Source organism: Ranitomeya variabilis, chromosome 1, assembly GCF_051348905.1.
Source record: "Ranitomeya variabilis isolate aRanVar5 chromosome 1, aRanVar5.hap1, whole genome shotgun sequence".
Lineage (NCBI taxonomy): Eukaryota > Metazoa > Chordata > Amphibia > Anura > Dendrobatidae > Ranitomeya > Ranitomeya variabilis.
Genome location: NC_135232.1, coordinates 158,025,439 through 158,047,641, shown reverse-complemented (window position 1 = coordinate 158,047,641; position 22,203 = coordinate 158,025,439). Strand labels below are relative to the sequence as shown.

At 42.8% G+C, this 22,203-nt stretch overlaps 1 protein-coding gene across 4 annotated transcripts in view; it reads right to left on the bottom strand.

The window, feature by feature from the left end:
• The window catches only part of FER (FER tyrosine kinase), a 310,990-nt gene that overhangs the window by 129,839 nt on the left and 158,948 nt on the right, over positions 1-22,203 (bottom strand). For all 4 annotated transcript variants that reach the window (XR_013221836.1, XR_013221837.1, XM_077290053.1 and 1 more), the window contains exon 14: positions 4,031-4,153. Coding sequence is in view for 2 of the 4 variants with exons in the window: in XM_077290053.1 (XP_077146168.1) it covers positions 4,031-4,153 (123 nt within the window). In the remaining 2 variants the exon portion in view is untranslated. The remainder of the gene's footprint in view (positions 1-4,030; positions 4,154-22,203) is intronic.

The following is a 22,203-nucleotide window of genomic DNA, read 5'->3' as shown; positions in this document are numbered from 1 at the left end:
TGTGCCCACGTTGCGGATTCGTGTGAGATTTTTCCGCACGATTTTTGAAAAATCTGCAGGTAAAAGGCACTGCGTTTTACCTGCAGATTTACAGCAGATTTCCAGTGTTTTTTTTGTGCGGATTTCACCTGCGGATTCCTATTGAGGAACAGGTGTAAAACGCTGCGGAATCCGCACAAAGAATTGACATGCTGCAGAAAATACAACGCAGCGTTTCTGCACGGAATTTTCCGCACCATGGGCACAGTGGATTTGGTTTTCCAAATCCGCTGCGGATCCGCGGCCAATCCGCTGCGGATCCGCGGCCAATCCGCTGCGGATCCGCGGCCAATCCTCTGCGGATCCGCAGCCAAATCCGCTCATGCCATAACCCTACCCCTAACCCTACCCGTAACCCTAACCCTACCCCTAACCCTACCCCTAGTTCTAACCCTAACCCTACCCCTAACCCTACCCGTAACCCTAACCCTACCCCTAACCCTACCCCTAGTTCTAACCCTAACCCTAGTGGAAAACGAAAAAAAAAAAATATTTTCTTTATTTTATTATTCTCCCTACCTATGGGGGTGATAAAGGGGGGGGGGTATTTATTATTTTTTTTATTTTGATCGCTGTGATAGAACCTACCACAGCGATCAAAATGTACTTGTGAGGAATCTGCCGGCTGGCAGATTCGGCGGGCGCACTGAGCATGCGCCCGCCATTTTGGAAGATGGCGGCGCCCAGCGAGGAGACGTACGGACACCGGGAGGATCGGTAAGTATGAAGGGGTGGTGGGGGGGTGGATTGGAGCACAGGGGAGGTGATCGGACCACAGGGGGGGTTTATTCAAACAAGGAGGGAGCGGACAGGAGGACGGGGGAGCCGGCAGGCGGACGGAGGGGACCGGACCCCATAACGGAGGACTGGGGGGGGCGATCGGTGGGTGTGGGGGGGGTCACTTAAGTATTTCCAGCCATGGCCGATGATATTGCAGCATCGGCCATGGCTGGATTGTAATATTTCACCAGTTTTTTAGGTGAAATATTACAAATCACTCTGATTGGCAGTTTCACTTTCAACAGCCAATCAGAGCGATCGTAGCCACGGGGGGGTGAAGCCAACCCCCCCTGGGCTGAAGCACCACTCCCCCTGTCTCTGCAGATCGGGTAAAATAGGAGTTAACCCCTTCACCCGATCTGCAGGGACGCGATCATTCCATGACGCATACGCTGCGTCATAGGTCGGATTGGCACAGACTTTCATGACGCAGCGTATGCGTCAAAGGTCGGGAAGGGGTTAAATGAGCACCATAAAACACAGACACTGCCAATCCATTGGACACTTCCACAGCAATCCCAGCCAATTAGTTCATCTGGAAGGAGTTCTCCATACTTTGTTTCCCTTATTCTAAAAATCCTGTGTACTAACATAGCTTAAAGGTAGATTAAATTAATTCTATGCATTGAATAAAAAAAATATATATATACCGTGTATACTCGAGCATAAACCGAGATTTTCAGCCCATTTTTTTGGGCTGAAAGTCCCCCTCTCGGCTTATACTCGAGTCATACCCAGGGGTCGGCAGGGGAGGGGGAGAGGGGGCTGTCTAATTATACTCACCTGCTCCTGGCGCGGTCCCTGCACGTCCCTGGCTTCCCCGGCGACGGCAGCTTCTTCCTGTACTGAGCGGTCACATGGTACCGCTCATTACAGTAATGAATATGCGGCTCCACCTTCCATAGAGGTGGAGCCGCATATTCATTACTGTAATGAGCGGTAACGGTGACCGCTCAGTACAGGGAGAAGCTGCGGGGAAGCAGAGACTGCACAGCGCCAGGAGCAGGTGAGTATAACGGGGAGGGGGAGCGCTGCGCTGTGCGATATTCACCTGCTCCTCGTTCCGGCGCCGCTCCGTCTTCAGCAGTGACGCTTATGCCAGAGGGCATGGTGACGTGGTTAGTGCGCACCCTCTGCCTGAACGTCAGTGCAGAAGATGCTGAGTATGGAGCGGCACCGGAACGAGGAGCAGGTGAATATTGAAAGTGCTGGGGGCCTGAGCGATGGAGAGGTGAGTATGTGATTTTTTATTTTTTTATCGCAGCAACAGCAAATGGGGCAATTGTCTGTATGGAGCATCTATGGTGCCATAACGTTTGTGCAGCACTATATGGGGGCCATAACGTTTGTGCTGCACTATATGGGGGCCATAACGTTTGTGCAGCACTATATGGGGGCCATAACGTTTGTGCAGCACTATATGGGGGCCATAACGTTTGTGCAGCACTATATGGGGCCATAACGTTTGTGCAGCACTATATGGGGGCCATAACGTTTGTGCAGCACTATATGGGGCCCATAATGTTTGTGCAGCACTATATGGGGCCATAGCTTTTGTGCAGCACTATATGGGGCCATAACGTTTGTAAAAACTTGCTGCAGTCTAATAATGGCGGCCCACATCTGTACCAGACACTGCGTACATTGTCCCCCAGGTTCATGATTTCTGTTACTTACAGATCAGAAATTCTCCCAGATATGCACTACTCATTCAGTAGTCCAAATTGCTACGAGAATGGCATGTCAACATATTGAGAGAATGGAGCTAAAAAGACCTCCATTTTCACATGAAGAAGCTAACAACATTGGCCTTAAAGGGGTGGTCTGGAACTAACATTTTAAACCCAAATGTCTATTCAATGTCAATCACTTTTCTAATATGCTTTAATAAAAAAAAAATCCGTATAGTTCCCTCACTACAATATCTAACTGCTTTATTTTATTAACTACTTTGTTTGAGAACCCCCAGTGCATGCTGGGATACTCAAACGAGACATCATTACCGGGCAGAGGTGAGGATACTGCCGCAACATCCGCTCCAACCCTGAAATGACGTGTCATCAGTGATGTACTTTTCAGGGACTGGGCTAGTCCTTGTTCTACTGAGCATTATTCGGTTGTCAGTCCTAAAGGATGCTCAGTAGGATCTTTTCACTGTGCAATATTCTTTTAATGCACAGTGACAGTGTGCTCCCTCGCCAAGTTTGATGAGAAGTGGCGAGCTGGAAAGAGATTGCACGTTTAGTGCACATTTTAAGGAAAAAACACAATCAGCAACAACCAGCCCCAAACCTGCAAGTATTATTACTTTTGGGAACATGGCTGGTCTCTGCTCACCAGGTAATCTCCTTACAATATGCACTGACAGTGCGCTCTCTGGCCGGCTCATCACTTCTCATTAAAGTTGGTGAGGGAGCGCAATGTCACTGTACGTTAAAAAGAATATTGCACAGTGACAAGATCCAACTGAGCATATGTCATAATTGACAACAGACATGCTCAGTAGAGCAGGGACTAGCCCAGTCCCTTAAACAGAGGTCTAAGACGTCTCGTTTGTATATCCTAGCATGCACTGGGAGTTCCAAAACAAAGTATCATCAATCAAGAAGTAGGTACAAAAAAAAAAAAAGAGTAATGAGGGCACAGTAAGGAGTTCTTTTATTTAAGAATATTAAAAAATAGATTAGATTAAGACATTGAATAGACAGACATTTAGGATTACAATAACTGTTAGGTTGAAAAAAGACCTGGTCCAAAACTATGTAACTATGCACAATTGGTGGAGAAAAGTTAAACTTGATGGACTTACAATAGGTCATTTTAAACCTATGTAACTATATGTACCGTAACTATGTAACCCCTTTAATGGCAAGGTAATAGAAATATTCTAGCATCCATGTAATAAACAAAGATTAAAATTTAGGAGTAAGATTCATTAATTTAGTGCATCTAATTGGCCACAACTCTATCGTGCCTTACGCATTTTCCTGGCACATTTCCATCTCTCATTTGGTCACCAGATTGCTACGTTTAGTTAAGAAACGCATAAAACAAGAGCGAGCTCCTCCTTTGTACCAGTTTAAAAAGAATCTTACAAAAGGTGGCAATGCTACAGATTGGTCGGATTCTCAGACTGTTGTGCCAAAAATCTACACCATTAGCAAGTACATGGAACGTCAATATGACAGCACATGGGAAAATGTGCACATACCTTAACAACTGGATTTAGCAGAACCACCCCTGATTTCTTCGTTATAACCTGCTTTGTAGTATAATGATGTTCTATAAGTTGTGGGATTGTTGGAAAGCCAGTTCCTTCAAACCTATATAAATTCTGTATAGATGGGAACACAAAAAATAAACAAATTACAATTTGAGAATGGGAGAAAAAAATACAATTACGTTTCGTCACACAAGCATTTAATTATGCAGCATGATTGAACTTTTAATATTTCCCAATCAGTGTCCTGTAATGTGAAATATTGATGTTTGGAAAGCACCAAAGAGAAAATATTGAAAATTAGGTAAAAACAAAAACCAGTATAAATGCGCATTTGTCTTCATGCTACCGAATTGCTGAGAATTATTTATAATATATTTCAACATAGATTCATAAAAATGAATGAAAACTGTATAACATTGTCAGCAATATGGATGAAAACATAAGTAATTATGGATAAAACTGAAAAATTTGAGTTTTGCCCAAAAAAGTGGAAATCACCTAATCCTGAAATTTAGTAAAAACAATTTACATCATTCGGCCTGTGCCACCGTTCTGGGCAGCACATGTGGCACAGACTAGGTGCCTGGCAGAATGGCTGGCTGGTTGTGATGACTACCACCTAAAAGTGACATTGTTGGTTTGCAGCTGTCACGAACCATAAATTGCTTAAAAGTATTAAATCAGCTGCTACTTAGTTTAATGAATGTATTTTCCTCGCTTATAAAGCACCTTTTATTCCACAGCGCTTTACAAAAATCATCACCGCTGCCTCCATTGGAGCTCACAATATCTAAATTCCCTATCAGTGTGTCTTTGGATTGTGGGAAGAAACCAGAAGACCTGGAAGTGATCAACACAAATGTGGGGAGAACACACAAACTCCTTGCAGATGTCGTCCTTGGTGGGATATAAACCTAGGACCCCAGTGCTGCAAGGAAAGTTACATTTATCCATGTACAAAATAGCCAGAATTGTATTAACGATTGACCAGGAGCTATTCATACTAATTCTCCCTTATACAAGAATGCTTGACATCAGTGAGAATGGAAAAAGCTGCAGTCAGACGTCTCTGACGGGAAAATCCCCCATAGGAGGATAAAATGGTGCACAATAGAAACTATGCTTATACGTGAGCTTATAAAGACAACATCCTACACCAGGGGTGCGGAACCTCGATGACCTTTAATCAGGCCCCCGCATTCTCAGGGACCGCATTCTTGGGCAAGGAGGTGTATTTTGATTGCCAACAGCTCATTAATTTCTTCTTGCTCTGTTAGCACACACATGCACTGCTCACTACTTAACACTGAAGGGCATGCAATGAAAGATTACGCCCTGACACCAGTGCCAGAGTCAGGATGTACTTTGTGGGCGGAGCTTGTACGGCCCCCGAAGGATGGTATAACTATCCAAATGGCCCCTGGCAGAAAAAAAATTCCCCACCCCTGTCCTAGATAGACAAAGCTCAGCTCACATCCAGCCTATATTACACGGACACTCCGACAAGAGAAAAATCTAAAACTCCTCCAAGGATGCAAACTGCATATCAGGAGGTCTGAAAATGAACAATCGTCCCCCTCCCTCAGTGCTCTGCTAAGTCTGCACCAGAAAGGGGGGAGAGGTGCGTGTACTGATCTGGCTACAGAAGCTGTGGCAAACACCAAGTGCCCTCCTGGAGCCCCAAGAAGAAAAGAGACCTAACTATAGCGTTCCACCACAGTTTGTACTGCCACTGGAGCCCCGAATGCTCATTGTAGCATTGCGCCATCTCTTTTTTTTTTTATAAAGCCCACTGATCAATCCTGAAAGATTGAGAGGGGAAACCCAACGGATTATGGACTCAAGAAAATATCCTCATTAAGATATGTATCAATATAACATGTGGGATATTTATTTGCGGATTATGGGTTAACATTTTACAATTGGCACATTCTTTACTCGAGCTTGGGTTATGTGCCGAGAGGCTGGATGAGACCACCTTAGACCTCCGTGTCCGATTACCACAAGTGCGCCATCAGGACTGTCTTGGGCACACTTTTTGCTTCTTGCATATATTACTATGATATGACACCCTATCTGTTCCACCCATGCGCTTTTTGGTGACACAATATTTTCTCTTCCAAATACCTTTATCACAGTGTTATCCATCATCATTAATTTATTTTTTAGCTATAGATGATTTAGCATTTCTGGTGTCCTTTACCAGTTCTAGGGCTCATTAGGGTAGTCAAGGGCTATTTGTCATAAAGCGGGGATGCCATATCGTCCATATTAGAATGCCAACCTCCGCGGATAGGCAGTCAGTTTAGGGCATACCTAGGGGCAGATAGGCCCTTGCTGCCTGTTTTATCTCACTATCTTCCAGTGGCTAGCCCTGATTCTGGTTAATTTTTATATCTTTCTCACTTATTTTTGTTTTTGAGTGTTGGTTTTAAATATATTTAATAAAAGTACAGAGTTTTAGTTTTTTTCTTTAGTATGTCCTTCCCAGGAATATGTAGGACCCACAAAAAAGTGAGAAATTCTAAATCTTTACACCCTGTCTAACATGTGCAAACTTAAATAAGATGCACTCAAGAAACCATAAATACCGTATATACTCGAGTATAAGCCGAGATTTTCAGCCCAAATTTTTGGGCTGAAAGTGCCCCTCTCGGCTTATACTCGAGTCATGATCGGCGGTGGGGTCGGCGGGTGAGGGGGAGAGAGGACTATTGCATACTCACCTAGTCCCGGCGCTCCCCCTGCCCGTCCCAAGGTCTTCGGTGCCGCAGCTCTTCCCCTGTTCAGCGGTCACGTGGGACCGCTCATTAAAGTTATGAATATGGACTCCACTCCCATAGGGGTGGAGCCGCATATTCATTCCTCTAATGACGGTAACGGTGACCGCTGACAGAGGAAGAGGCTGCGGCACCCGGAGACCAGCTGTCCGGGATAAGGAGCCAGGGACGCCGGGAGCAGGTAAGTATCTCATAGTTACCTGTCCGCGTTCCACACGCCGGGCGCCGCTCTGTCTTCCCGTCCTCTTGCTCTGACTGTTCAGGTCAGAGGGCGCAATGACGTACTAGTGTGCGCGCCGCCCTCTGCCTGAACAATCAGTGCAGAGAGACGCCGAGACGGGATGCTGAGGAGCTGGGGGCAGAAAGAGAGGCGAGTATGTCGTTTTTTTTTTTATTGCAGCAGCAGCATTATATATTGCACAGATTTCTATGGAGCATCTATGGGGCCATAATGAACGGTGCAGAGCATTATATATGGCACAGCTTTATAAGGAGCATCTATGGGGCCATAATGAACGGTGCAGAGCATTATATATGGCACAGCTTTCTATAGCACATCTATGGGGCCATAATGAACGGTGCAGAGCATTATATATGGCACAGCTTTATGTGGAGCATCTATGGGGCCATACTGAACGGTGCAGAGCATTATATATGGCACAGCTTTATGTGGAGAATCTATGGGACCATAATGACCGGTGCAGAGCATTATATGGCACAGCTTTATGTGGAGCATCTATGGGACCATAATGAACGGTGCAGAGCATTATATATGGCACAGCTTTATATGAAGCATCTATGGGACCATAATGACCGGTGCAGAGCATTATATATGTCACAGCTTTATGTGGAGCATCTATGGGGCCATAATGAACGGTGCAGAGCATTATATATGGCACAGCTTTCTATGGAGCATCTATGGGGCCATACTGAAAGGTGCAGAGCATTATATATGGCACAGCTTTCTATGGAGCATCTATGGGGCCATAATGAACGGTGCAGAGCATTATATATGGCACAGATTTCTATGGAGCATCTATGGGGCCATAATGAACGGTGCAGAGCATTATATATGGCACAGCTTTCTATGGAGCATCTATGGGGCCATAATGAACGGTGCAAAGCATTATATATGGCACAGCTTTATGTGGAGCATCTATGGGGCCATACTGAACGGTGCAGAGCATTATATATGGCATAGCTTTATATGGAGCATCTATGGGGCCATAATGAACGGTGCAGAGAATTATATATGGCACAGATTTCTATGGAGCATCTATGGGGCCATAATGAACGGTGCAGAGCATTATATATGGCACAGCTTTCTATGGCACATCTATGGGGCCATAATGAACGGTGCAGAGCATTATATATGGCACAGCTTTATGTGGAGCATCTATGGGGCCATACTGAACGGTGCAGAGCATTATATATGGCACAGCTTTATGTGGAGAATCTATGGGACCATAATGACCGGTGCAGAGCATTATATGGCACAGCTTTATGTGGAGCATCTATGGGACCATAATGAACGGTGCAGAGCATTATATATGGCACAGCTTTATATTAAGCATCTATGGGACCATAATGACCGGTGCAGAGCATTATATATGGCACAGCTTTCTATGGAGCATCTATGGGGCCATAATGAACGGTGCAGAGCATTATACACTCACCGGCCACTTTATTAGGTACACCATGCTAGTAACGGGTTGGACCCCCTTTTGCCTTCAGAACTGCCTCAATTCTTCGTGGCATAGATTCAACAAGGTGCTGGAAGCATTCCTCAGAGATTTTGGTCCATATTGACATGATGGCATCACACAGTTGCCGCAGATTTGTCGGCTGCACATCCCAAAGATGCTCCATACAAGGCAGGATGGATCCATGCTTTCATGTTGTTTACGCCAAATTCTGACCCTACCATCCGAATGTCGCAGCAGAAATCGAGACTCATCAGACCAAGCAACGTTTTTCCAATCTTCTACTGTCCAATTTCGATGAGCTTGTGCAAATTGTAGCCTCAGTTTCCTGTTCTTAGCTGAAAGGAGTGGTACCCGGTGTGGTCTTCTGCTGCTGTAGCCCATCTGCCTCAAAGTTCGACGCACTGTGCGTTCAGAGATGCTCTTAGGCCTACCTTGGTTGTAACGGGTGGCGATTTGAGTCACTGTTGCCTTTCTATCAGCTCGAACCAGTCTGCCCATTCTCCTCTGGCATCAACAAGGCATTTCCGCCCACAGAACTGCCGCTCACTGGATTTTTTTTCTTTTTCGGACCATTCTCTGTAAACCCTAGAGATGGTTGTGCGTGAAAATCCCAGTAGATCAGCAGTTTCTGAAATACTCAGACCAGCCCTTCTGGCACCAACAACCATGCCACGTTCAAAGGCACTCAAATCACCTTTCTTCCCCATACTAATGCTTGGTTTGAACTGCAGGAGATTGTCTTGACCATGTCTACATGCCTAAATGCACTGAGTTGCCGCCATGTGATTGGCTGATTAGAAATTAAGTGTTAACAAGAAGTTGGACAGGTGTACCTAATAAAGTGGCCGGTGAGTGTATATGGCACAGATTTCTATGGAGCATCTATGGGGCCATAATGAATGGTGCAGAGCATTATATATGGCACAGCTTTCTATGGAGCATCTATGGGGCCATAATGAACGGTGCAGAGCATTATATATGGCACAGCTTTATGTGGAGCATCTATGGGGCCATACTGAACGGTGCAGAGCATTATATATGGCATAGCTTTCTATGGAGCATCTATGGGGCCATAATGAACGGTGCAGAGAATTATATATGGCACAGATTTCTATGGAGCATCTATGGGGCCATAATGAACGGTGCAGAGCATTATATATGGCACAGCTTTCTATGGAGCATCTATGGGGCCATAATGAACGGTGCAGAGCATTATATATGGCACAGCTTTATGTGGAGCATCTATGGGGCCATAATGAACGGTGCAGAGAATTATATATGGCACAGATTTCTATGGAGCATCTATGGGGCCATAATGAACGGTGCAGAGCATTATATATGGCACAGCTTTCTATGGAGCATCTATGGGGCCATAATGAACGGTGCAGAGCATTATATATGGCACAGCTTTATGTGGAGCATCTATGGGGCCATAATGAACGGTGCAGAGCATTATATATGGCACAGCTCTATGTGGAGCATCTATGGGGCCATAATGAACAGTGCAGAGCATTATATATGTGGAACAGCTTTATATGGAGCATCTATGAGGCCATAATGAATGGTATGGAGCATCTATTTTTATTTTTGAAATTCACCGGTAGCTGCTGCATTTTCCACCCTAGGCTTATACTCGAGTCAATAAGTTTTCCCAGTTTTTTGTGGCAAAATTAGGGGGGTCGGCTTATACTCGGGTCGGCTTATACTCGAGTATATACGGTAGGTTTATATATACCTTTGCACTTGTATGTCCTTCCCAGGAACACGTAGGACCCACAACAATTGAGCTAATTACAAAAAACTATATGTATACATCAACAGCACAATAGATATATATGTACATGAACACCAATAAAAACAAAAAAAAAGAATATATACAGAACGTGAGACATGTGTATAATAATATGTATACAGTTTGTTTTTTTGTAATATCTTTTTGCCTCTTGCGGACAGCATATACAAATGGTTGTATGTGTCTTTTGTGGACACACGTACCAGTATTTTGAAAATGAATATTTTGTGATGCATGTATACATCTTCTGAAGTGCAGGCAGTATTTTCATAATTTGCATATTTTACATACACTTAAATATATATGTTTTTTGGTTTTAAATTTGAGTTCCTTTTGTTAATAAATTATGTTTGCATTTGCTTGTGTACATTTTATTTTGTCATTATATACTTGCTGCCGCTAGGTACAGCATGTTGGATCGCACAGATTTACATGGACTGTGTGAAGTTCAATGCTGCTGTAACTGTGGCTGCATTACCTTTTTATTTTTGTGTTCAGGCACGCTACCGGCCAGGGCTGCCTGCTTGCTACATTGCAGCTCTACTTGCTTCTTAAACCCATTCATGACCGGAGGTATTTTCATTTTTGTGTTTTCGTTTTTTGCTCCCATTCTTCCCCCAGAGCCATAACTTTTTTAAATTTTTTGGTCAAAATGGCCATGTGAGGGCGTGTTTTTTGCGAGACAAGTTGTACTTTTGAAAGACACCATTGGTTTTAACATATCATGTACTGGAAAATGGTAAAAAATTCCAGATGCGGTGAAATTGCAAAGTAAAAAAAATTGCAAATCCAGTTTTTTGGGATTTTTTTTAAACCATGTTCACTAAATGCTAACACTGAACTGCCATTATGATTCTCCAGGTCATTATGAGTTCATATACAAGAAACAGATCTAGGTTCTTTTTTTATTTAAGTGGTGAAAATAAAAATCCAAACTTTGGTAAAAAAATAAAATTAAAAAAAAAAAAATGGAGCCATTTGTCCGAGACCTGTAGCATCTCCATTTTTCATGATCTGGGGTTGGGTGAGGTCTTATTTTTTTGCGCAACGAGCTGACATTTTTATTGATACAATTTTGGTGTAGATATGTTCTTTTGATTGCCCGTTATTGCATTATATTGCAATTTAGTGGTGACCAAAAAAAAACATAATTCTGGCATTTTAAATTTTTTCTCATTACGCCGTTTTACTGACCGGGTTAATTCTGTTTTTATATTGATAGATCAGGAAATTCTGAAAGCGGCAATACCAAATATGTGTCTATTTGATTTTTATATTATGGTTTTATTTTGAGTAGGGCGAAAGGGGGCGATTTGAACTGTTATATTTCTTTTTATTTTTTTATATTTTTAAAAACTTTTTTTTTTTTTTTTACTTTTTGCATGTTCAACAGTCTCCATGGGAGACTAGAGGCTGCAGTACTTCGATCACCTCTGCTACACACAGGTGATGATCAGATCTCCTATATGTAGCAGAGAGGCTCACTTGCTATGAGCGCCGACAACCGGGTGGCGTTCATAGCAATCTGGCTATGACAGCCATAGAGGCCTGCAGGAAAGTCTATGGTTGTCATGCCAACCCATCGGGTCACCGATGGGTGGGATTTCAGATGCGCTTACTGGAAGCACGAGTTAATTGCTGCTGTCACAGATTGACAGCAGCATTTAACAGGTTAACAGCCGCGGGTGGATTGCGATTCCACCCGCAGCTGTTAGAGGCACGTCAGCTGTTCAAAACAGCTGACATGTGACATGTGCCGGTAAAGATGTGGGCTCAGCTCCGGAGCTCACATCAAAGGGAGGGGATTCTGAAGTGGGCGTACTATTACGCCCAACGTCAGAAAGGGGTTAATTTGCCAAAAAAACTCCGTACACCCACCAAGTGCGGCTCTTCTTTCAAGTGGATGCAACCAAGAACTTTGTTTGACTGCATAGTGGTTAATAGGGTAATAACCTGTATAATTTTTGGTGAAGAATCAACAAGTGGAACACAATTGTGAAGTTGAATGAAATTTATTGGATATTTTACATTTTTGTGGAAATTCAGAAACTGAAAAATGGGGCGTGCAATATTATTCGGCCCCTTTAACTTAACACTTTGTTGCGCCACCTTTTGTGCGATTACAGCTGCAAGTCGCTTGGGGTATGTCTCTATCAGTTTTGAACATCGAGAGACTGAAATTCTTGCCCATTCTTCCTTGGCAAACAGCTCAAGCTCAGTGAGGTTTGATGGAGATCGTTTGTGAACAGCAGTTTTTAGCTCTTTCCACAGATTCTCGATTGGATTGAGGTCTGGACTTTGACTTGGCCATTCTAACACCTGGATACGTTTATTTGTAAACCATTCCATTGTAGATTTTGCTTTATGTTTGGGATCATTGTCTTGTTGGAAGACAAATCTCCGTCCCAGTCTCAGGTCTTTTGCAGACTCCAACAGGTGTTCTTCAAGAATGGTCCTGTATTTGGCTCCATTCATCTTCTCATCAATTTTAACCATTTTCCCTGTCCCTGCTGAAGAAAAGTAGGCCCAAACCATGATGCTGCCACCACCATGTATGACAGTGGGAATGGTGTGTTCAGGGTGATGAGCTGTGTTGCCTTTACGCCAAACATATCGTTTGGCATTGTTGACAAAAAGTTTCATTTTGGTTTCATCTGACCAGAGCACCTTCTTCCACATGTTTGGTGTGTCTCCCAGGTGGCTTGTTGCAAAGTTTAAATGACACTTTTTATGGATAACTTTGAGAATGGCATTCTTCTTGCCACTCTTCCATAAAGGCCAGATTTGTGCAGTGTGCAACTGATTGTTGTCCTATGGACAGACTGTCCCACCTCAGCTGCAGATCTCTGCAGTTCATCCAGAGTGATCATGGGCCTCTTGGCTGCATCTCTGATCAGTGTTCTCCTAGTTTGAGATGAAAGTTTAGAGGGACGGCCGGGTCTTGGTAGATTTGCAGTGGTATGATACTTCAACCATTTCAATATGATCGCTTGCACAGTTCCGCCTTGGGATGTTTAACCCCTTCACCCCAAAGCCTGTTTTCACCTAAGTGACACGGCCAATTTTTACAATTCTGACCACTATCACTTTATGAGGTCATAACTCTGAAACGCTTCAACGGATCCTGGTGATTCTGAGATTGTTTTCTCGTAACATATTGTACTTTATGATAGTGGTAAAACTTCTTCGATATGACTTGCATTTATTTGTGAAAAAAACAGAAATTTGTCGAAAATTATGAAAATTTAGCAATTTTCAAATTTTTCGTTTTTATGCCCTTAAATTAGAGAGTTATATCACATAATATAGTTAATAAACAACATTTCCCACATGTCTGCTTTACATCAGCACAATTTTGGAAACATAATTTTTTTTTGTTAGGGAGTTATAAGGGTTAAAAGTTAACCAGCGATTTCTAATTTTTGCAACAAAATTTGCAAAACCATTTTTTTTTACGGACCACCTCACACTTGAAGTGACTTTTAGGGGTCTATATGACAGAAAATGCCAAAAAGTGACACCATTCTAAAAACTGCACCCCTCAAGGTACTCAAAACCACATTCAAAAAGTTTATTAACCCTTCAGGTGCTTCACAGGAATTTGTGGAATGTTTAAAAAAAATTGAACATTTAACTTTTTTTTCACAAACTTTTTACTTCAGATCCAATTTGTTTTATTTTACCAAGGGTAACAGGAGAAATTGGACCAAAAAAGTCGTTGCACAATTTGTTCTGAGTACGCCGATACCCCACATGTTGGGGTAAACCATTGATTGGGCACATGATAATAGATTAAGCCCAAAATGGAAGAGAACAAAATAACATTCCTCCACATACTCACAGCCACAGTGGGGGAGTCTATCAGGAAGATGTATTAATTACAAAAAGGACACTCCTAAAACCAATATTATGCAACAAGGAGAAACAGAGTCCATGTCCAAAATGAGTAACATTATACTTTATTTATTATTACAAAAAAATTACCAATAAATTACCAACAAACATATAACAAATATCACAAGATAAAAATCAGGGTAGTCAAAAGATAGGAGGTAGCACAGACATAAAACGGTGCAGCACACAGACTGGTGCAGTTTAAATAGGAATTTCCTGCATAGTGCAAAATATCGCAAGGGTATGGAACCAGGGGATAAGAGGAACGGTATAAATCAATCTCCTGAGCCCTGTACACTGACTCATATCACGGTAGTAGCATCTAAAACCCCCCCCTCCCCAGGATCCTTACCCGCACACTAGCACCAGACCTGGATCGCACCGCTGCCCCAACGCGCGTTTCGCGTCGGCTTCTTCGGGGGGCGGTGCTGCTGACTATACATCGCTATGTTTTATATGGTCCCGAATTTACGTTATAGCGTCCACCTGTTGCGGCGCATATCCTACGTCGACCAGCCAGGATCTGCATTACGGGCTGGCATCCAAGATGGCGATGCGGTTCAGCAGTGTCGCTCGTGTGACCTCACTGAACCGCAAACGTCATCGGGCGGAGCCTCCCACAATGCCCCGGGACATGGACGACACCAGGGCATGCGCACGGAGGATCACACCAACCTGCACCTTTACAGATTAAGAATCTGTGTACTTATTATCGCTACTAGAAGAGGGAACCGTAAAGAAAATGGAGGGAGAACAAAGAAAATAAATAAACAAAGGTAATTAGTGCTGTGATTAAACAAAGGAGGAAGGGAGGTGCCACTATCATATAGATAACAAAAGAAAAAAAGGAAAAAGAAAAAGAAAACAAAGAGGGGGTTATTGTACAGATGCATATGTGAAGCATGTTCAGTGAAAAAATATATATATATAAGAACAATAAATACAAGGCAGCGACACCGTTGCCAGTGAAGTGACAATTTAATCTAATTATAATATACATTTATATATGTGAGCATAGTGAAAGATGATTAAAAATATAATAAAATCTAAATATAAAAATACGTCCAACTTCATTCTGAATATATATATAATAACAATCGATACAAGGCAGCGACACCGTTGCCAGTTACAGTGACAATTTAATCTAATTGTAATGAATAAATATATGTGAACATAGTGAAAGAAAATTGAAAAATGATAAAATCTAATATAAAACGGCGTCCAACTTCTTTCTGTTTCCAGGATTTTTCATAATCGGCGAAAAATGCAAATGACCACCATTTAGAAGAGAGGAGGTACCGGACGTCCCAACATGATCGACCACGGACCAGGCCAGGACCACTACAGTGAGGGGGCCACAACATAGCGACGTACCCTAATAAAAGGTAACTACAAGAATCAAGAATACACAATTAAAATCATATACAGACACACACAGCAACACTCACAAAAAATTAAAAACATATATAGAAAAAAACTGGAGAGCAATTATAAAAAGGAGCTAAAGCTCAAACTTTCATTTAGGCCAGCAGGAGCTAAAGTATTCAGTACCGCAATCCAGCGGTACTCTCTCTGGGCCAATTTTTGTTTGGCATCACCACCTCTTATTCCAACACGAATCCTCTCAATACCCCATGCCTTTAGGTCTTTAGGATTACACTTATGGTATTTCCGAAAATGTGCCTCTGACACACTATTTGAGAGACAGGCTGTGGACCTTGGGGAACGTTTTAAACAGCGCGGCTATAGTGGCCGATCAATAAGGAAAGGGTATCTAAGGGCTAAAAAAACAAGGAGGAGTGATCTTTTAGTAGACAGACGGAAGACACAGGAAAAATCCTGGGATGAACAACCACGGTTTATATCAACCTTTAATCATAGGTGGAATGACATGCGAAACATCCTAAAAAAACACTGGCCCGTTCTAACCACTGACCCTCTGCTGGGCAGATTTTTATCAGACCAACCCTTGATGACTGCTCGGAGGAGCAACAACTTCAAAGACATATTGGTGCATAGTCACTATGTGGCAAAAACACCGGATCCCTTCCAGGCAGGAAGACAAAAAAATGGTTTCTTTCCGTGCGGAGATTGTCTTGCCTGTAAGAATCTTATTAGATCTTTTGTTTTTTCTTCATCAGATGGCAGGCAGCAATTTCGAATCAACCAATATATTACATGTAGTACAACACATGTCGTATATTACGCAATGTGCACGTGCAAGCTTGTCTACATCGGACTAACATCGAGGGAATTACGTGTTCGCATTCGCGAACATGTACGAGATATAATAGCAGCACGAGATGTTGAAGATGTAGACAGTTTGAAACCGATTCCGAAACATTTTCGGAAATACCATAAGTGTAATCCTAAAGACCTAAAGGCATGGGGTATTGAGAGGATTCGTGTTGGAATAAGAGGTGGTGATGCCAAACAAAAATTGGCCCAGAGAGAGTGCCGCTGGATTGCGGTACTGAATACTTTAGCTCCTGCTGGCCTAAATGAAAGTTTGAGCTTTAGCTCCTTTTTATAATTGCTCTCCAGTTTTTTTCTATATATGTTTTTAATTTTTTGTGAGTGTTGCTGTGTGTGTCTGTATATGATTTTAATTGTGTATTCTTGATTCTTGTAGTTACCTTTTATTAGGGTACGTCGCTATGTTGTGGCCCCCTCACTGTAGTGGTCCTGGCCTGGTCCGTGGTCGATCATGTTGGGACGTCCGGTACCTCCTCTCTTCTAAATGGTGGTCATTTGCATTTTTCGCCGATTATGAAAAATCCTGGAAACAGAAAGAAGTTGGACGCCGTTTTATATTAGATTTTATCATTTTTCAATTTTCTTTCACTATGTTCACATATATTTATTCATTACAATTAGATTAAATTGTCACTGTAACTGGCAACGGTGTCGCTGCCTTGTATCGATTGTTATTATATATATATCCATATATAGATCAACTGGCCTATATTTATAACACTTCCATTAATTTAACAAAACCAAAAAAAGCACCAGATGCGGAAGTCAATGTCATATTTTTCCATAAAATGGTAAATTTTATTGAGTATATATTTTAAAAAACAAATAGTTAAAACAAGTAACTCAAACAATGGAGACAGCATATGCAAGTATACCGCATAGTACCAGTTTTTAGCAGCACATATAATATAGGGAATAAATAGTAAACCAATAAGGTGCAGAAATAATGGCTGAATTGCCGATATTATGCATATAGGGATAAATTTGTTTATCTAAATATAGCTATGCTGCTAGTGGACCATGCTAAATGACCCTATAGGGATATATGTGGCAGTATATATAGCTTAATAAAGTGCATAGGGCATTGTGCTTAATTACACCCACCACATAAACTCCATGCCAATAAATTGGTCTGCCCTTAGTGAACAAGTTTTTTAATACATCAATAGTCTTATAAGTCCCACATATTAGTATATATTAAAGTATAAAAATAAGTAAAAATAGATAGTGCTACATAACCTGTGTATGCGGTCCTGAGCCCCAACGCACGTTTCGCGTTTAGCTTCGTCCGGGGGAATGTATGTTAATGCGCCCAAAGTAGGTCTTTTTATGGTGGTTTGCTGATTGAACAGCTGGTGTGCTTTCTCTTTGTTAGAGCCGGCCATTGCACATGCACAGGTCGGCGTCTGACATCACTTCCACATTCCCCCGTTCAATGCATCAATACAGGGGGCGGGGCTAGTGTCGCTATGTATGCGTTGCCATAGCAGTGCAATTGTCCATGCCTACGTGAATCAAAGTGACCATTGATACAGCTTAATAAAGGCAACGGATGTCTGGAGGTATATATGAAGGTTTATTATGTCCCCTTTATGGCTCCAGAACCAGCCGCGGCACTCGGCCCCCAGACCACATCACCACGCATGCGCCGAAACACATCCCCCGCCACCGCCACGCCCCCCAGTCCGACGCGTCAGGACCGGGGGCGGGGTCAGATGCGGCACAGATGCATCACCACGGCAGCGCGGCGATGCAGTCAGCGACAGAGAACTCTCCTCCGGTGAGGATACCACATGGAAACAAATACTATCAACACATATGTCATAAGTGTTGCTACACATCGTAGGTGAACCACGATATATACCTCCAGACATCCGTTGCCTTTATTAAGCTGTATCAATGGTCACTTTGATTCACGTAGGCATGGACAATTGCACTGCTATGGCAACGCATACATAGCGACACTAGCCCCGCCCCCTGTATTGATGCATTGAACGGGGGAATGTGGAAGTGATGTCAGACGCCGACCTGTGCATGTGCAATGGCCGGCTCTAACAAAGAGAAAGCACACCAGCTGTTCAATCAGCAAACCACCATAAAAAGACCTACTTTGGGCGCATTAACATACATTCCCCCGGACGAAGCTAAACGCGAAACGTGCGTTGGGGCTCAGGACCGCATACACAGGTTATGTAGCACTATCTATTTTTACTTATTTTTATACTTTAATATATACTAATATGTGGGACTTATAAGACTATTGATGTATTAAAAAACTTGTTCACTAAGGGCAGACCAATTTATTGGCATGGAGTTTATGTGGTGGGTGTAATTAAGCACAATGCCCTATGCACTTTATTAAGCTATATATACTGCCACATATATCCCTATAGGGTCATTTAGCATGGTCCACTAGCAGCATAGCTATATTTAGATAAACAAATTTATCCCTATATGCATAATATCGGCAATTCAGCCATTATTTCTGCACCTTATTGGTTTACTATTTATTCCCTATATTATATGTGCTGCTAAAAACTGGTACTATGCGGTATACTTGCATATGCTGTCTCCATTGTTTGAGTTACTTGTTTTAACTATTTGTTTTTTAAAATATATACTCAATAAAATTTACCATTTTATGGAAAAATATGACATTGACTTCCGCATCTGGTGCTTTTTTTGGTTTTGTTATTATATATATATTCAGAATGAAGTTGGACGTATTTTTATATTTAGATTTTATTATATTTTTAATCATCTTTCACTATGCTCACATATATAAATGTATATTATAATTAGATTAAATTGTCACTTCACTGGCAACGGTGTCGCTGCCTTGTATTTATTGTTCTTATATATATATATTTTTTCACTGAACATGCTTCACATATGCATCTGTACAATAACCCCCTCTTTGTTTTCTTTTTCTTTTTCCTTTTTTTCTTTTGTTATCTATATGATAGTGGCACCTCCCTTCCTCCTTTGTTTAATCACAGCACTAATTACCTTTGTTTATTTATTTTCTTTGTTCTCCCTCCATTTTCTTTACGGTTCCCTCTTCTAGTAGCGATAATAAGTACACAGATTCTTAATCTGTAAAGGTGCAGGTTGGTGTGATCCTCCGTGCGCATGCCCTGGTGTCGTCCATGTCCCGGGGCATTGTGGGAGGCTCCGCCCGATGACGTTTGCGGTTCAGTGAGGTCACACGAGCGACACTGCTGAACCGCATCGCCATCTTGGATGCCAGCCCGTAATGCAGATCCTGGCTGGTCGACGTAGGATATGCGCCGCAACAGGTGGACGCTATAACGTAAATTCGGGACCATATAAAACATAGCGATGTATAGTCAGCAGCACCGCCCCCCGAAGAAGCCGACGCGAAACGCGCGTTGGGGCAGCGGTGCGGTCCAGGTCTGGTGCTAGTGTGCGGGTAAGGATCCTGGGGAGGGGGGGGTTTTAGATGCTACTACCGTGATATGAGTCAGTGTACAGGGCTCAGGAGATTGATTTATACCGTTCCTCTTATCCCCTGGTTCCATACCCTTGCGATATTTTGCACTATGCAGGAAATTCCTATTTAAACTGCACCAGTCTGTGTGCTGCACCGTTTTATGTCTGTGCTACCTCCTATCTTTTGACTACCCTGATTTTTATCTTGTGATATTTGTTATATGTTTGTTGGTAATTTATTGGTAATTTTTTTGTAATAATAAATAAAGTATAATGTTACTCATTTTGGACATGGACTCCGTTTCTCCTTGTTGCATATGATTGGGCACATGGCAGAGCTCGGAAGGGAAGGAGCGCCATTTGACTTTTCAATGCAAAATTGGCTGGAATTGAGATCGGAACCCATGTTGTGTTTGGAGAGCCCCTGACGTGCCTAAACAGTGGAAACCCCCACAAGTGACACCATTTTGGAAAGTAGACCCTCTAAGGAACTAATCTAGATGTGTGGTGAGCACTTTGAACCTCCAAGTGCTTCACAGAAGTTTATAATGTAGAGCCGTAAAAAAAAAATTAATATTAATTTTCACAAAAAATGATCTTTTTGCCCCAAATTTTTTATTTTCCCAAGGGTAGCAGGATAAATTGGACCCCAAAAGTTGTTGTGCAATTTGTCCTGAGTACGCTGATACTTCATATATGGGGATAAACCACTGTTTGGGCGCATGGCAGAGCTCGGAAGGGAAGGAGCGCCATTTGACTTTTCAATGCAAAATTGGCTGGAATTGAGATCGGAAGCCATGTCGTGTTTGGAGAGCCCCTGACATGCCTAAACAGTGGAAACCCCCACAAGTGACACCATTTTGGAAAGAAGACCCCCTAAGGAACTTATCTAGATGTGTGGTGAGCACTTTTAACCCCCAATTGTTTCACTAAAGTTTAGAATGTAGCGCTGTGAAAATAAAAAAATCATTTTTTCTTTACACAAAATGATGTTTTAGCCCGCAATTTTTTTCCCCAAGGGTAACAGGAGAAATTGGACCACAAAAGTTATTGTCCAATTTGTCCTGAGTACGCTGATACCCCATACATTGGGGGGAACCACTGTTTGGGCGCACGGCAGAGCTCGGAAGGGAAGGAGCGCCGTTTGAAATGCAGACTTAGATGGATTGGTCTGCAGGTGTCATGTTGCATTTGCAGAGCCCCTGATGTACCTAAACAGTAGAAACCCCCCACAAGTGACCCCATATTGGAAACTAGACCCCCCACGGAACTTATCTAAATGTGTTGTGAGAACTTTGAACCAACAAGTGTTTCACTACAGTTTATCACGCAGAGCCGTGAAAATAAAAAATATTTTTTTTTCCACGAAAATTATATTTTAGCCCCCACGTTTTTATTTTCCCAAGGGTAACAGGACAAATTGGACCCCAAAAGTTGTTGTCCAACTTGTCCTGAGAACGCTGATATCCCATATGTTGGGGGGAACCACTGTTTGGGCGCACAGGAGAACTCGGAAGGGAAGGAGCACTGTTTTAGTTTTTCAAAGCAGAATTGGCTGGAATTGAGATCGGACGCCATGTCGCGTTTGGAGAGCCCCTGATGTGCCTAAACAGTGAAAACTCCCCAATTCTAACTGAAACCCTAACCCCAACCCTAACCCCAGCCCTAACCCTAGCCCTAACCCCAACCCCAACCCCAACCCCAACCCTAACCCTAACCCTAGCACTACTTTCACACTAGCGTTTTTTTGCATACGTCGCAATGCATCGTTTTGGCGAAAAAACGCATCCTGCAAAGTCATCTGCAGGATGCGCTTTTTCCCCGTAGACACACGTATTGACACACGTCGCAAGCGTCGTGCGACGGTTGCGTCGTGTTGTGTCGGACCGCTGGCAGCAAAAAACGTTACATGTAACTTTTTTTGTGCTGACGGTCCACCACTTCCGACCGCGCATGCGCGGCTGGAACTCCGCCCCCACCTCCACGCACCTCACAATGGGGCAGCGGATGCGTGGAAAAACAGCATCCGCTGCCCCCGTTGTGCGGCGCTTGCACAGTATGCGTCGGTACGTCGGGCCGACGCAGCGCGACGGCCCCGTACCGACGCTAGTGTGAAAGTAGCCTAACGGGAAAATGGAAATAAATATATTTTTTTAAATTTTATTATTTTTCCCTAACTAAGGGGGTGATGAAGGGGGATTTGATTTACTTTTATAGCGTTTTTTGGGCGGATTTTTATGGTTGGCAGCCATCACACACTAAAAGACGCTTTTTATTGCA